Raw genomic sequence first — 13,358 nt, 5'->3', positions numbered from 1 at the left:
ATATATCGATTTCTGGTTCACAAGGACAAGGCTGTGAGAGAAGAGGCAAAAAGGCGAAAGTTATAACCTGAAACCCACCAGAATAAGAAAAATAACCAGACGATCTGCTTATTTATTCGGGGAGACCGTTTGTTAACAGTAGGAGTTGGCCGAAGGAAACAAGGTCCTTGCTGCTCCCGCGTTTCAGGGGCCGGTCTTTTCGGAACGGTAGGGCCCGATATGGGATATCGCTTGATGATGAGGATGGGAATAGACGTCAGAGGTTGAATGTAGAACAAACGGACGCCGAAGAATTGTGAATGCGTTCGTATCACACCTCATTTAATGATTTATTGGCAATATACAGAATCGAACGATAATCAACATCAAGACAGAATAGTATGCCTCGGCTTTTGATTGCTCAGTCAATAGTCTTGGCCTGCATGAGTCGCTAGCTGCGGGTTTACAGCATGGGGTGGCTGAAAGTGGCATTTCGGTGGACGAACTGTTGTTCACCACATCAGGCCTAGCGAAAAGAACGAAGGAAGAGCATCACTTGTCCAGCATCATGACAGGCGACAGGCTAATTGATAACTGTGCTGTGCTGGGAGGCTGATGATTACGTTTGGTCATCAAATGAATGATGAAGCTCATTGCATTGTGATAAATCACGATGGACAAGACCGCCTCCACCGCTAGGGAAATTTCCGGTATGACGCCGGCAATGCTGTGAGAAGTCAGAAAAACGAGTCATGTTGTGCTGTAAGCCCAGGGGCAAAAAAAGCTTGGGATACGAAGAAGAATCTCACGATAGCTTAGCTTTCAGTGGCAGAGAAGAAAAAAGGGAGAAGCTACTGGTCTGTGAGCTATCCGCCTCTGAAGGGAAAACCTCCGTCGTTAATTTAGCGCTGGTGTTGGTTGTGTTTCTAGCAGGCAATAAACCGGCCAAGATTCCAGTCTCTGATAGACAATGGAGTCTTGCTCTTCTTCTTTGAGGTTTGTCCACTGTTTTCGTTACATTGGATAGAGGTGTAGGTGCGTTACCCGACGAGATTCGGCTGATTGACACCAAGGATTGAGAAAATCCCTTGGCTCAGCCAAGCTAGGCCACGTAGAATTAATTGCTGACGATTAATGATGCTCAACTTTGAGCTGAACAAGACGAGGATTTTCATTAGTAGACTGTAACCGCCATCTCCGCTGATGCGGAACCGAGAAGCATGGACCTAGATGAGGTAGTATCGTGTAAAGAGATCTACAGTTGAAATATATTGCTATGGAGATTTGGAAGGGATGATATAAACAAAAAAAAACTCCATAGAGATGTTCTATCGTAAACGTGAAAAGGGGAGGTTGTGAGGCTCCGGATGACATTCCCGTGCCGCACTATGTGAAGCACGGCGCACTGATGTGTCTTTGTATTTCGGGAGCCGAACTGAAGGCAAACATGTGGAAGCATGAACCAAGAACTAGAACAGCTAGCAAGATAAAATGGTAGCTATTTGCTCTATGTGGAATGCGTTTGGAACATTCGTGAAACCAAACCGTCAAATGTGCACGGCCTGAATCATCTGATAACATTCAATATCACAAGATTTGAAGATGGACAACACCTGGTGGTGAGCTGGAACCCGAACGTGTGGATTGACAATTACTCAATCATAATATCCTTACAGCCCAGCCGAGATTGACAGCTACGTTGATCACTCCTAAGAGGAAGATCTGGGGGACCTCGTGATAGCTGGGCCAAGGCCTCCATAACAAGAGCACGCAAGCATCTCGTCAAGCAAATATCCACCAGTCAGTGCCACGGACCTCGCTAGTGAATTCAATCACATCCCTCCCTGTGATCCGTCATAGGTACGGATAGTCATAGTTAGTCATATGCATGCCATCTCTTCCATCGCTTCCGCTCCCACCACCAACCGAACGCTTCAGGTAGAACACAAGGCACAGGGGGAGCTCGGAGCTCACAAGCAAAAAAAAAAACTCACCTCATGGGATGGTCTTCGGCTTGGAGTTAACATGTGAATCAAGCTTTTGAACTCAATTGTACCTGCAGAAAGTTAATTCGCCTTTTCTCGCAGGCTTCCTTTTCTAGTTGATGAGAATTTCTGCAAGGATCTAATGTTAAACAAGGGGTGATGAACGACAAGAGGAAGGAGATCGTCACCGGATCTGAGAAGAAGCAAAGTTGGACAGCCACGATTGGATTGGTTAGATCCCCTGATTAACCAGTCTTGGTATGGGATCAGTTCTTCTTCTGCTTCTGGCTTCTTGCTTCTTGTTCCTGGATTTTTTCCCCTTCTCTTTCTTGCTTCCCTTCCGCACTGCACCGCCACTTCATCACAGCTCAAGCTTCAATAACTGATGAACCTTGACCGTTGGACGGCCTGCGCTCAGACAATGCGCTGCAGTAGCTGAATGAAGCAGGACTTGTTCGTCCAATAGAACAACACGAGCCCTGGTTATTACAGCGGACTTTAAGACATCTTCAGCGGCCTCAACAGTCTTCAGCGCCCTGCTTGTTCAGTGTAGGGGGAGCAGCGGGGAGCAGATCCTCTACTGCAAGGGTCCATTTCTTTTTTTCTCCCATTCTTCCCAGAAGCCAGGGCATGGCTAACTTAGCACGGTCTTTCATAGCGTGCCCGATGGACCCGCGCTGGCCTCACGCCGTCTCTGGAGCTTGTGTTCTCTCACGGGGGGACCCCTGGACATGAAAGGGAGGGGAGCGTTTGGCTCACCACCGTCACCACCATTCGGCACAATCTAGCAGTCCAAACGGTAAATCCTTGTCCATTTTCTGTTTGAATGCAGAAGGGAAAGATGAGATGAGTTGGTTGAGTCGAGTTGAATTACAGATGAAAACGGCAGAATGAATTGCCGGCGGCAATTGTAGCCAAGGCTACCACTCTGTGCCACTCTGTGGGTGCAAATAACCAATTCAGGCCTTCACTGGGGAACTTGATTGGACGGGGTGGTTAAGGGGATCGGAAAGATCGAACAGCAATGGAAGGCTTCTCTGCAAGGCACAGATGATGATAATAACAAGGTCCCTTATACGTGCCGCGCTATAGGGGAGTCGGAGGCAAATTGCTATTCGTAAATCGAGTCTCCAGCGACTGACCTCAGCTCCATGCAACACCGCTAGTCATTCTTTGGGAAGACCTACCCAATCCCGTGAGCCTTTGGGGGAAAAGCCATGACTCTCTTTTGACTTTTTGACTTTGTATTGAGCAAATGATGGCGGGGGTCTTGGCCGGGTTTGGCTCTAGCTGGCCACTATTTGCAGGTGGTGTTTATGCTTTAGCTGACACTGGACCTCTCTGAATGGGTGAATTGGACGGAGAAGGAGTACACATTTGAGGGTGATTTGCATTTTGTTTGTACGTATTCGCGCCACCAGAAGCTGTAGTTATGGGCTACGGTAATACCTAACAAGCCATTCTTTCTCTTTTGCTCTGATCTTCTTGTGATACTATTATTACGATTCTCTCGTGCCAAGTCAACCCCTGTTGTCGACGCACTCCTCAGTTCATGCTCTTTCTTCCACCTGACAAGACGGACAAGACGGACAGTGGAGGCTCAATCAGGTCGGTTAGATCTCTCTCATTTGCCCTCTCGCGTGCTGGTGGAGAGTCTTTCCAGGTTGTGATCGCTCGCTCGGGCGGGGGTCTAAGCAGATTGCGACCGGGGATTGAATTAAAGACAGAGAAAGTCTTCACTCTTCAGGCTCTTCTTGATCATCATCTCACACCCTCCCCCTCTTAGCGCACGCCTCTTCAACTCTTACACCCCCATAATACCCATGTCAAGCCAGATCCAAGTCTGCTGAACCCACCTGGACATTCACCGTCCCTATTCATCTCGACGTCTTCTTATTCCTCTGATCCCCTCCAACTCTTTCCCCCTCCTATACTGTTATTCAATATCGTTAAGGGTCGTTCGTTCCATTTAGCGGGAACTCTGTGAGGGGAAGATACGCAGCAAAGCGAGATTGATATCGCACGGCAGATCGAATATACCATAACGAATCCCTGGCTCGATATGGCACGCCAATAAGACTAGTCTGGAAAACACCAAAAGACGAGGCGACTTCTTAATATTATCTAGCAGGCGTCCCATCGGCAAATCGGTTGCGATCGACGACGAATGTATTCCGGGATTGCCATCTACCGCGATAATATTTAGAACCCACGAACCGCCTCCCTGGCAGCAAATTATCAAACTCCCAGTTAACTCTCCAACGACACCGCTCTTCTCCCACATGTTGGGCGAAAGACAGTTGACCTTGCGTTGACGAGAGAATCCCCACCGGGGGATAATATTCAATCTGGCGACGGAAGACAGGACATAACCGAGAGACGTCGCCGGAATCATGGGCAAGTTTGCATTCCCAGGCCGCAAGAAGCAGCCTCCAAAGGTGACCGTCACCGCACCGCCTATGAGCAAAGCTCAAAAGATTCTCGGATCGTCAGCTCTCAACATCGACGCTCCTCAGCAATGGGACAATTTCTCCAGCTCAAAGGTCAACCTGGCGGCACCTGGCGCTCCTGAGACATCTCAGGCGCAGCCGAGCCATGGCCATAGCCGTGGTTCTCCTGTGAGACATGATCGTGGAATGCGGGAATGGGGAGATGAGTCCGAGATCGTGCCGCGGCAATTCAGAGTCAATGGAGCGCCTACCGATGAGTATGACGAGGATATGTCTGACATGACTAGCATTCTCCGGAAACGACAGTCTTCTTCGACACTTCATTCTTGGTATGACAAGACTAAGCAACCCCTCGCCATATCCCAACAGACGTCAGCTTCAGCTATGGCGAAAGGACTACCGTCAAAAGCGGAAAGAATGCTGGATATGGAGAACTCCATTGCGGAGGCGAAGCTAAGGAAAAAGAAGCCTGCAAAACTGGATTTGTCTCACTTGATGGGGCGATCTCGAGGCAAGAAGACCGAGCATCAGTGGGAGGGTCCGATGCTGGGCCAAGTTGTTCGATCACCATCTATCCTGTCGCCAACAAGCACGCCATCTCTACGAGGCAAGCTTTCAAGACGGCCTACGAAGGAGAGTCTGAGGTCAATGAACTCGGAAGAAGCCAGTCGGCCAAAGACAGGCGAGAGCAACAATCGCAGACAGCACAACCACCTAAATGGGCTACCTAACCTCTACGAGCATTACGAGCAAATGTCTTTCCGCTCAATCGCTGACGATGAGTTGGATGCGCCGGATCCGGTAGAAAAGACCGTGAAGAAGTCTAAATCCAAAGATTTGCTTCAACTCAAACCCACTGTTTCTCATCAAAGCAAGCATGAGCATCGACCCATACCACCGGCTCATGACGAGCAAATCATTTCACAATACGCTAAACGCAATTTACCTCAAACGCCCCAAGCTATCCTGGCCAGCAAACCTGGTCAATCTTCACCTACAGACTGCGCTGCTAGTGTTTCTAGTAGACACACGAGGACGTCTAAGGCTTCGAAGCGCACCAGTAGGAGTTTCCAAGAGTCTGATCTTCAGGAAAAGAGTGTTCTATCACTCTCTTCGGACTCCGAAGATGATGTTTACATTGAGTCATCTTCAAAGGGCCCTGCATCGATTCCAGAGTATGCGACGTCGGAAGCTGGATCTTCTATCGACTTCCGCCCAAGCACCGCACGAACTAGCTCAAGTGCCGATAACAGCTCAAAGCGACTCAGCAGATCGAGCAAGCGAACATCGAACTCCAACAATTATCTGACCATCCCCAACGGCCACCATCGAAATCCTGTCGTGACTCCGCGGACCAGCTCCCTTTCCGGGAGCTCGACAAACACGATTCAGGAGGGCACCGCCGGACAATCACCATCACAAAGCTTATCCAGCTCATCAGCAAACACATCGAATACATGGCAAAGCAAGCCAAGCTTCAACTCTCAAGAAGCCAAGGTTGTCGCCTTGTATCCCGACCAGAGACGTCCAGATTCTACTGATTCCGAGCAAGATAAGGAAGTGGATTCTGAGAACGATCCTGAACCAGAGCTCGACTTCCTTCCTGCGATGAGATACGTTCCCCATGAATCTATCTCTACCAACGCTGATGCGCCCACGCCCCCCCTGAGTCCAAGCTCCGTCGACTTCTACATTCGCTCTGCCCACTCTTCTATCGATGGCAAGGGAAGCCATAACCGCTTCATGGCTGTTACTCGCCAGGAGGAGATGCTTCTGGCCGCCCTCCGCCACAAGCGACAGATCATGCGCGGTTCTATCCTTTCTGAGATGGAAGAGAACAGCCGAAACGAGAAGGCCAACCATAAGGGCCACCAGTCGAAGCCCTCCGAGGCCACCATCACCGAAGAGACCTTCGACCTCGACTTGGATTTCCCTGCTCCTCCTACCTTCAAAGATAAGACCACAGTTGCTGCTGATGGCACCACGGTTATCGACTTGAGCCACCAAAATTGGTCTGGCAAATCTGAAGCCACCACTTCTACTCATCACTCTAATAAAAAGGTTCATGAGCCTAAACCTCATAACAATGATCACCATCAGCGCGAGCGTATTCTTCTCTATATCGACAAGGGTCTTGCTGCAGAGCACTCTATCGAGGATGCTGAGCCCAGTCCTGATCTCAGCGACTTTTACGATTACGAATTCGAAGACGAATCTGAGGGTTCAGAGGTTGTCCCTGATGTTGTCCCTGAGGTTGTCATGTACACCCAGCAGCGTCGCCACAGCGAGCGAAAGGAGCGTCAGTCAGTTGTCAAGCGTCGAACGAGCCGATCGCGTCAACGAAGCCCTCAGCCTCATAGCGAGAATCTCGAGGTTGGTGTTCCCCGACCCGACAGCCCCATCTCCCCTGATGCTCTTTCTACTGTGGCCCCTCGAGTCAACAAGAAGATGGCTCGTCTGAGTGCTGTTGGACCCCCTGCGAAATGGGGGTTTGAGGACTAGACATCATACCATATCACACATATCGACTGCGATTTACGATACGTTCCACCAACGTTCACTTTTCATTTATACATATTTTAAAACAGCATTCTGGGGATTGGAGTATTTTATTTCTTGGATACCTCGGTCACTTTGATGATCACGCACATCAAACATTTTCCTTTGTCGGCGATGATTACCTGCGATCTACTCTTTATCTTTCCTGGAGTACTTCAGCTAAAGCGGCGTACTGGGGATATCTAAGGCCCCTTTGTCATGAAAGTGGAACGGAGAAATTTCCCTAAACGACTATGCCCAACTCTCTTAAGGATATCTCGAAATGTCTAGCCTTATACCATCTCTACGAAAATCGACTTTGCTTTGAGTCATCGGGTCTGGGATTGGTCTTGAGGACAGGCGCAAGAGCGAGTAGCAATTTTGTTCTCTGACGAACGTGACGAAAAGCCAATAGGAATTGGAGGATACTGGGACTGTAATGTGATGAAGACGGAAGGGAAGGGAGAGGCATTCTGCAGCTTTGTATATCATATTGTAGTTCGCGATCGTTATAATCGCATATATTCTCGAACAACAGCGGAGTATGGCCTGTTGGCTTCTTTCTTACTCCATCTTAAAAGACTTTGTTGATCTTCAAGTTCGATTCATTGGTTTATCGTATGGTTTTTATCTTGACATAACGGCGTGTAGAGGTGTTCGTGACTTAGAAGTAGGTAGAGCCCTCAGGAGGCTGGGCGATCTTCTTGTTCTGGGACGAGGCCATGTATCTGCAGGATGTTAATATAATGTCGCTTTTCTTGATTTAATATGACGCTGGCATACCGTCGCAACTCTATGAGCACAGTCTCCATAGTGTTCTCACGCTTCCACTGGGCGAGACAGGGCAGTTGGTTGGGGTCGACGATGCCGTTGTTGGGGTTGACACAGGGCAAGTTGACCTGGCTGATGAACTGGATCGAAGGAGGCTTGTCAGGGTACTCGGGACCGCAGTGCATCTTGACACTGTAGATACGGTTCTCGTGGACGGACTGAACCAGGATAGGTTAGCGATGATCTTCGCGAATCTATAGTAATTTCGATTGCTTCCATATGCTAGAGCGGGGCACGTACATGAGGAGGTCCAAGAATTGTGCCGTTCCATTTGCTCATGAGAAGATCCTCAGGATCCTCCAGACCGTAACTGCATGCCTCAGCGCCGAGACCCTTCTCTCCCTTCTCGAGCTCCTCCAGTAGGCGAAAGTTGCGAGGAACCTTGGCAGACATTGTGTTCGATTACTCAAAGAGAACTTGGTTGGGTAGCGATTATTGTCGGTCGAATACTGTGGGATTTTCGGTATCGGTTCTCAAAAATCGTGGATGAGTAAGAAACGAGGTTCGCGATAGATGACGTTGGTGTAGTGGCGGTTGATATTGGGTGACTCTGGTTTGGTTTGGCTGGATCCAGTCACAGTCGCGGGGCAAACAAACAGAAAGGAAGGCGGTGAATTGTCTCGATAAGAGCAAGCAAGAGTTCCCCGCCAATACCTCTTTCAATATTTGAGGCACAGCCACAGAAAGCCGAGGCAAATAGCTTGTCACTAGCCACCCGCGTCACATCAAGCTTGCCTGGTCTAGCGGGCAAACGTCGGAATATCCAAAGGAAGCTCTGAGCTCACCCGACCACAGACAGAGTGTTTTTCCCACTGGCCCGGAGGAGAGGACGTCATTCTGGAATCGTGACTTTCAACAGACTCGAACTCTCTATATCATGGCCATGTCCCTTACGCGGACAGCCCTCAGGGCGCCGCAATCGCGTCTCATTACAGCTGCCACCGCCATCACAGCTCGATCTATCGCCGCGCACCGGTCGTTCAGCACCACCAACCATGCTCTACTCCCCTCCGGCTTCGGATCTCCCGTCTTGCCTTCATACTTCTCGAAGCCCCGACTGCCGGCCAATACGGTGGTCCGGTTTGTGCCTCAGCAGACGGCTTGGATCGTTGAGCGCATGGGAAAGTTCAACCGTATTCTTGACCCCGGTCTGGCTATCCTCGTGCCTTTTATCGATCGAATCGCATACGTCAAAAGCCTCAAGGAAGTTGCCATTGAGATACCCAGCCAAAGCGCCATCACTGCGGACAACGTTACTCTAGAGCTTGACGGTGTTTTGTTCACCCGCGTCTTTGATGCGTATAAAGCAAGGTAAGTTTTCCAACTCTGAAGGGCAATTGAGTTCAGGATGGACATGTGACTGACTGAAAACTTGTATTTCAATAGCTATGGAGTTGAAGATGCCGAATATGCCATCTCTCAGCTTGCCCAAACGACCATGCGATCCGAGATCGGTCAATTGACTCTCGACCACGTCCTCAAGGAGCGTGCTGCCCTCAACACCAACATCACCGCTGCTATCAACGATGCCGCCGAGGCCTGGGGAGTGACCTGCTTACGTTACGAGATTCGAGATATCCATGCTCCTGGCGCCGTCGTCGAGGCCATGCACCGGCAGGTCACTGCCGAGCGTTCCAAGCGTGCTGAGATTCTTGAGTCGGAAGGTCAGCGACAAAGTGCCATCAACATCGCTGAGGGTAAGAAGCAGAGTGTCATTCTTGCTTCCGAGGCTTTGCGCGCCGAGCGAATCAACGAAGCCGATGGTGAAGCCGAAGCCATCCGTCTTAAGGCTACTGCCACTGCTCAAGGCATCGATGCTGTCTCTGAGAGTATCCTGAAGGGTGATGCTGGTGCCCAGGCTGCCGTCAGCTTGAGGGTTGCTGAGAAGTACGTTGATGCCTTCGGCAAGTTGGCTCGCGAAAGCACAGCTGTCGTTGTTCCCGGCAATGTTGGAGATATCAGCGGCATGATCGCTACTGGTCTGAGTGTTTTCGGCAAGGTTGGCCAGGCCCAGGCACAAACTATGGCCAAGTCTCTTGTCGAGCCCAAGGAAGGCTCGGAGACCGAGACTGATACACCCTCAGAGGTTGATGGCCAGGCGAAGCCCGGTGTCAAGGAGACAGTGATCGAGAGCTTCAACCAGGCTGCCAAGCGATAGGGATAAAATACGAACTAGCAGCTTATGGCATATTACGGACGGGACGAGATGAAATCACCCTTATATCAGCTCATCACTCAACCACCACATGAACATTCCACACTACCATGACTATCGGCGTTCAGCGGATGTATTATAGGGATCTCTGGAGGATCCGAGACGGCCTTGCTCACAGAGCTGGGGGATAACGGAGAGAAACGTCATCATGTAACATCAAATTTTCTTTATTCACAATTTAAGCGCATGGCAAAAGGAGGGAAAATCACGGCTCACCAGTCTACCCACTTCTTCAAGCATATAAATAGCCTGCTGTTGAAGTAGGGAGACAAAGAATCGAACTATTTTGACTTTTACTATGTATGTCCTGCCGGTAAATTGGCACTTTTTGTTGTCTCTGGGAGTTCCGGGTTGCGTCTGTTGTTCGAGGAGCAGTGAAGTAATTAAGGTGAGTATTACGAGGCCGGAGCATGGCTCATTGATTGATTCAGGGGTATATTGATTCGAAACTAAGGTATGTACCAAGAATATTTCCAAGCCCATGCCAACATCATTCATTATTTCCAGCTCCTGCATTGCTTCAAAGACTCAAGGCCATAATGCTTGTTCAGCTTGTCCATGTCGCTAAGGTAACCGTAAAATCTTGACGAATTCATCGAGTTACTCGAGGCACAACTTAAAGGAAAAGAGGAACCATGGCAACGAGGCCCATGAAGAAGCTAGGCACCAAGACAGAGCCACTGTTGCTTCCTCCATTGTTGCTGCTGCTGCTGCTACTGCCGCTGTCTCCATTATCGTCGCCACCAGACCTGAGGCCGGTAGGTTCCGCAGAAGAAGAGAATGTAGAGAACTTGTTGTCGTCGATCGTGGGGACAGGCTCGATCGAAGGGGCCGTGAATGAGGGAGAGTCGAAGGTAAGTGTTGGGGACTCTCGAGTGAAGCTGGACTTGTCACCGTCGTCGTCTGAGCCGCCACTTGAGCCACCACCACTGCTACCTCCGCTTGAGCGATAGCTGCAAGTACCGTCGCTGCTACAGATTTGTCCAGAGAGACAATATCCGGTATCACAACAGACCATGCCCTTGGGCATGCAGCCATCACCACACTTCTCTTGGTAAGTCGCGCAGCTACCACCAGAGGAGCCGCCGGATGAGCCTCCTGAACTGCCACCAGAGCCGGAACCATATTTGCAAGTTCCATCGGAGCCGCAGGTCTGGCCACGGAGACAATAGCCAGTATCACAGCAAACCATGCCCTTGGGCATGCAACCATCACCACAGGTCTCCTGAAAGCTCAAGCATGAGCCCCCAGAAGAACCACCGGAGGAACCACCAGAAGAGCCACCACTTCCGCCGTTGACACACTCGCCCTTAGTGACACAATACGCTCCGCAGAGCTCCTTGCCCGGTGTGCAACCAGTTGGGGGGCCAGAGCATAACTTTCCATCCTCACAGCAGCCTTCAGCTTGACAATGATAGCCATCATCACAGTAGGCTCCTGTTCCCTTGTTACAGCACTGAGCGCCTGTATCCATGCAGCCGTTATCGCATGATGTCTTGCCAGCGGGGCAAGAACCAGCCATGCTGAGGGTCTGAGGACGAGGAGTGAAGCCAGAGAGAAGGGGGAGACCCTTTGGCTGTGCTGATTTGGAGTTGCTGAAGTGGACGCTATCAGCCGCGAAGGTCAAGCCCGCGAGGGCGAGGAGAAGAGTTGATCGCAGCATGTTTGAAAGACTGTATAAGAGGGCTAAGTCCACCGAAAACGATTGGGTTGGGAGAACTCTGGCGGGCGAAGAAGACAGGTCAAGCTGAACAGGACGTTTTCTCTTTTTATAAGAGCACTGGTATTAACAGGCTGCTACCTACTGGAACGGCTGAAAGCCAACCGTCGAGTCACAGGCCAGTTAGAATCAACTAGCTGGGTATGTTAATATGCTAATGCATCAAATGTACGCCACCAAATATCTCCAGGGTCAAAGGTGGAAGCTCCATCTTGACGATGGCTTCGTGCGGGTACCACATCCGTCTGTGCTAGAGGCACGACCATCCACCAATACAAATTGCAGCAGGTCGCCACAGTACCTTGCCGAACTATAGGCAGCTCTGACTTCTCTGTAACCTGTCTATCGTCAGTGACTAATACCAAGCTTCCATGCCTCTGAGTTGAAGATCTCCATTGGGACGAGTTCCCATATACAGTTAACGTGATATACCAAAATAGGGCATGAGTGCGAGTGTCAGACCGGCCCAACCACATTCCGAATAAGACTATCCTCAAAATTCTGCCCGATCATCACGCACCGTCCATGAACCAAATAATTTAGCAGTGTTGCTCTCTATAAGTTGGTGGGGACTGGGGTTCAGCTGCTTGGGATCCCTGCATCGATCCTAGATAGCCTGCCCTGGTCTAAGAGATGAGCAGACGAGGAGGGAAGTTGGCAGATGATCTTTTTCACGAAGATCGGTCACAAGGCCATGGACCCAGGTCTAGTCTCGTACCTCGCATTTGGCCCATTACACAACTTGCATAGTTGGGATGCAGTGTAACGCTGTTACTGCAAGGCTGGTTGCATGCAGTTGATGAGTTGTAGGTTGAGTCGACCAAACATATGGAAAAAGGCTGACGGTGAAACTGCCGCTGAACAAAGTTAAGATTAGGCTACTCTCTTGTTTGCCCTGCAAGGCCGGGGGTTCCAAATTTACCGTCCAACGATATTGCGCCGTTGACGCACTAATGCTCTGCCCTATAAGACTCATCTCTTGTCGGCCGCTTGCACTAGAGCAATTAATATCCCGTCCCATCCTATATCACCAGTGACATTCATCGAATCTGCTGCTGTCCCGAATTTAGATCACCGACAGAGTTCACCCTAGGCAGAAAGGGACGAACTCAACGTCTAAGGCTGATCCATTCCCTCTCTGTTGGATATCACTTGGTGAAGGCCTCAATAAGCGACAGGCGACTTATGCGAAAATTGCCGCAAAGCTTGGAGCTTGTTCCAGGGTACAGGGTCTTTAATTCTGCAGCTAAAATGTTCCACAGGGTCCAGATGTTTTGAGCATTGAGCGGTGGAGGTGGCGCTGGTGGCACCAAGAATATGCTAACCAATTCACGGCTCCTCTTATTGAACAGTGTCTCATTGGGAAGTGGTGTTGATGATCCTCGAATTTCGTATCCTTGCACTATGAATAAGGATTATGCCTCGTCGCGCTAATGCTACCGAAGGAGTGGTGATACGATGGCCTTGCAATGATGGAGGAGTTGGCTTGACGAGAGGGTGCCATAGGGAACATGGCTTCAGATGTGAACCATTAGTATTGATAAATATCAATCGGAAATGTTAGAGGGAGCTGTTAATATGCTATCTTCAGCAACATCCTTACTCGCATCTCGCACACGTGACGAACATAACCCTCCCCT

General features: G+C 50.0%; 4 protein-coding genes across 5 annotated transcripts; 2 read left to right on the top strand and 2 right to left on the bottom strand.

Moving 5' to 3' along the window:
* The first annotated feature begins 3,845 nt into the window (after window positions 1–3,845).
* On the top strand, window positions 3,846–7,550 carry FOIG_06185 (uncharacterized protein). The gene has a single exon (XM_031205182.1). The coding sequence runs from the start codon at window positions 4,358–4,360 to the stop codon at window positions 6,914–6,916; it is 2,559 nt and encodes an 852-aa protein (XP_031065431.1). The 5' UTR covers window positions 3,846–4,357; the 3' UTR covers window positions 6,917–7,550.
* Window positions 7,006–8,432, bottom strand: FOIG_06184 (ubiquitin-conjugating enzyme E2). The gene is made up of 3 exons (XM_031205181.1): window positions 8,024–8,432; window positions 7,736–7,941; window positions 7,006–7,680 (listed from the first exon to the last, which is right to left on the bottom strand). The coding sequence occupies exons 1-3, from the start codon at window positions 8,174–8,176 to the stop codon at window positions 7,617–7,619; spliced, it is 423 nt and encodes a 140-aa protein (XP_031065430.1). The 5' UTR covers window positions 8,177–8,432; the 3' UTR covers window positions 7,006–7,616.
* A 28-nt stretch (window positions 8,433–8,460) lies between these two features.
* On the top strand, window positions 8,461–12,029 carry FOIG_06183 (cell division cycle 20-like protein 1, cofactor-APC complex). 2 transcript variants are annotated; one of them, XM_031205180.1, is made up of 3 exons: window positions 8,461–9,094; window positions 9,170–10,452; window positions 10,506–11,784. In XM_031205180.1, exons 1-2 carry the CDS (start codon window positions 8,661–8,663, stop codon window positions 9,939–9,941), a joined length of 1,206 nt encoding a protein of 401 aa, XP_031065429.1. In that variant the 5' UTR covers window positions 8,461–8,660; the 3' UTR covers window positions 9,942–10,452; window positions 10,506–11,784. The 2 variants fall into 2 exon arrangements, with proteins under 2 accessions (XP_031065429.1, XP_031065428.1); XM_031205179.1 differs by having other exon boundaries at window positions 9,170–12,029.
* On the bottom strand, window positions 10,387–13,101 carry FOIG_06182 (uncharacterized protein). Its single transcript, XM_031205178.1, has 2 exons — window positions 12,641–13,101; window positions 10,387–12,575 (listed from the first exon to the last, which is right to left on the bottom strand). The coding sequence occupies exon 2, from the start codon at window positions 11,659–11,661 to the stop codon at window positions 10,615–10,617; it is 1,047 nt and encodes a 348-aa protein (XP_031065427.1). The 5' UTR covers window positions 11,662–12,575; window positions 12,641–13,101; the 3' UTR covers window positions 10,387–10,614.
* Window positions 13,102–13,358: the final 257 nt, after the last annotated feature.

The sequence above is a fragment of the Fusarium odoratissimum genome, assembly GCF_000260195.1.
Source record: "Fusarium odoratissimum NRRL 54006 unplaced genomic scaffold supercont1.8, whole genome shotgun sequence".
NCBI lineage: Eukaryota > Fungi > Ascomycota > Sordariomycetes > Hypocreales > Nectriaceae > Fusarium > Fusarium odoratissimum.
The sequence above is the reverse complement of the archived record's forward strand: the minus strand, read 5'-3'. Positions and strand labels throughout refer to the sequence as shown.

Excerpts from the sequence above, each read along its gene's own strand:
- FOIG_06185 (XM_031205182.1), top strand. The coding sequence starts at position 4,358 with ATGGGCAAGTTTGCATTCCCAGGCCGCAAGAAGCAGCCTCCAAAGGTG.
- FOIG_06184 (XM_031205181.1), bottom strand. The coding sequence starts at position 8,176 with ATGTCTGCCAAGGTTCCTCGCAACTTTCGCCTACTGGAGGAGCTCGAG. Across the intron at positions 7,942-8,023 it reads CAATTCTTGGACCTCCTCAT|TCCGTCCACGAGAACCGTAT; the intron begins GTACGTGCCCCG and ends ATCCTGGTTCAG. Across the intron at positions 7,681-7,735 it reads GTGCTCATAGAGTTGCGACG|ATACATGGCCTCGTCCCAGA; the intron begins GTATGCCAGCGT and ends AACATCCTGCAG.
- FOIG_06183 (XM_031205179.1), top strand. The coding sequence starts at position 8,661 with ATGGCCATGTCCCTTACGCGGACAGCCCTCAGGGCGCCGCAATCGCGT. Across the intron at positions 9,095-9,169 it reads TTTGATGCGTATAAAGCAAG|CTATGGAGTTGAAGATGCCG; the intron begins GTAAGTTTTCCA and ends GTATTTCAATAG.
- FOIG_06182 (XM_031205178.1), bottom strand. The coding sequence starts at position 11,661 with ATGCTGCGATCAACTCTTCTCCTCGCCCTCGCGGGCTTGACCTTCGCG.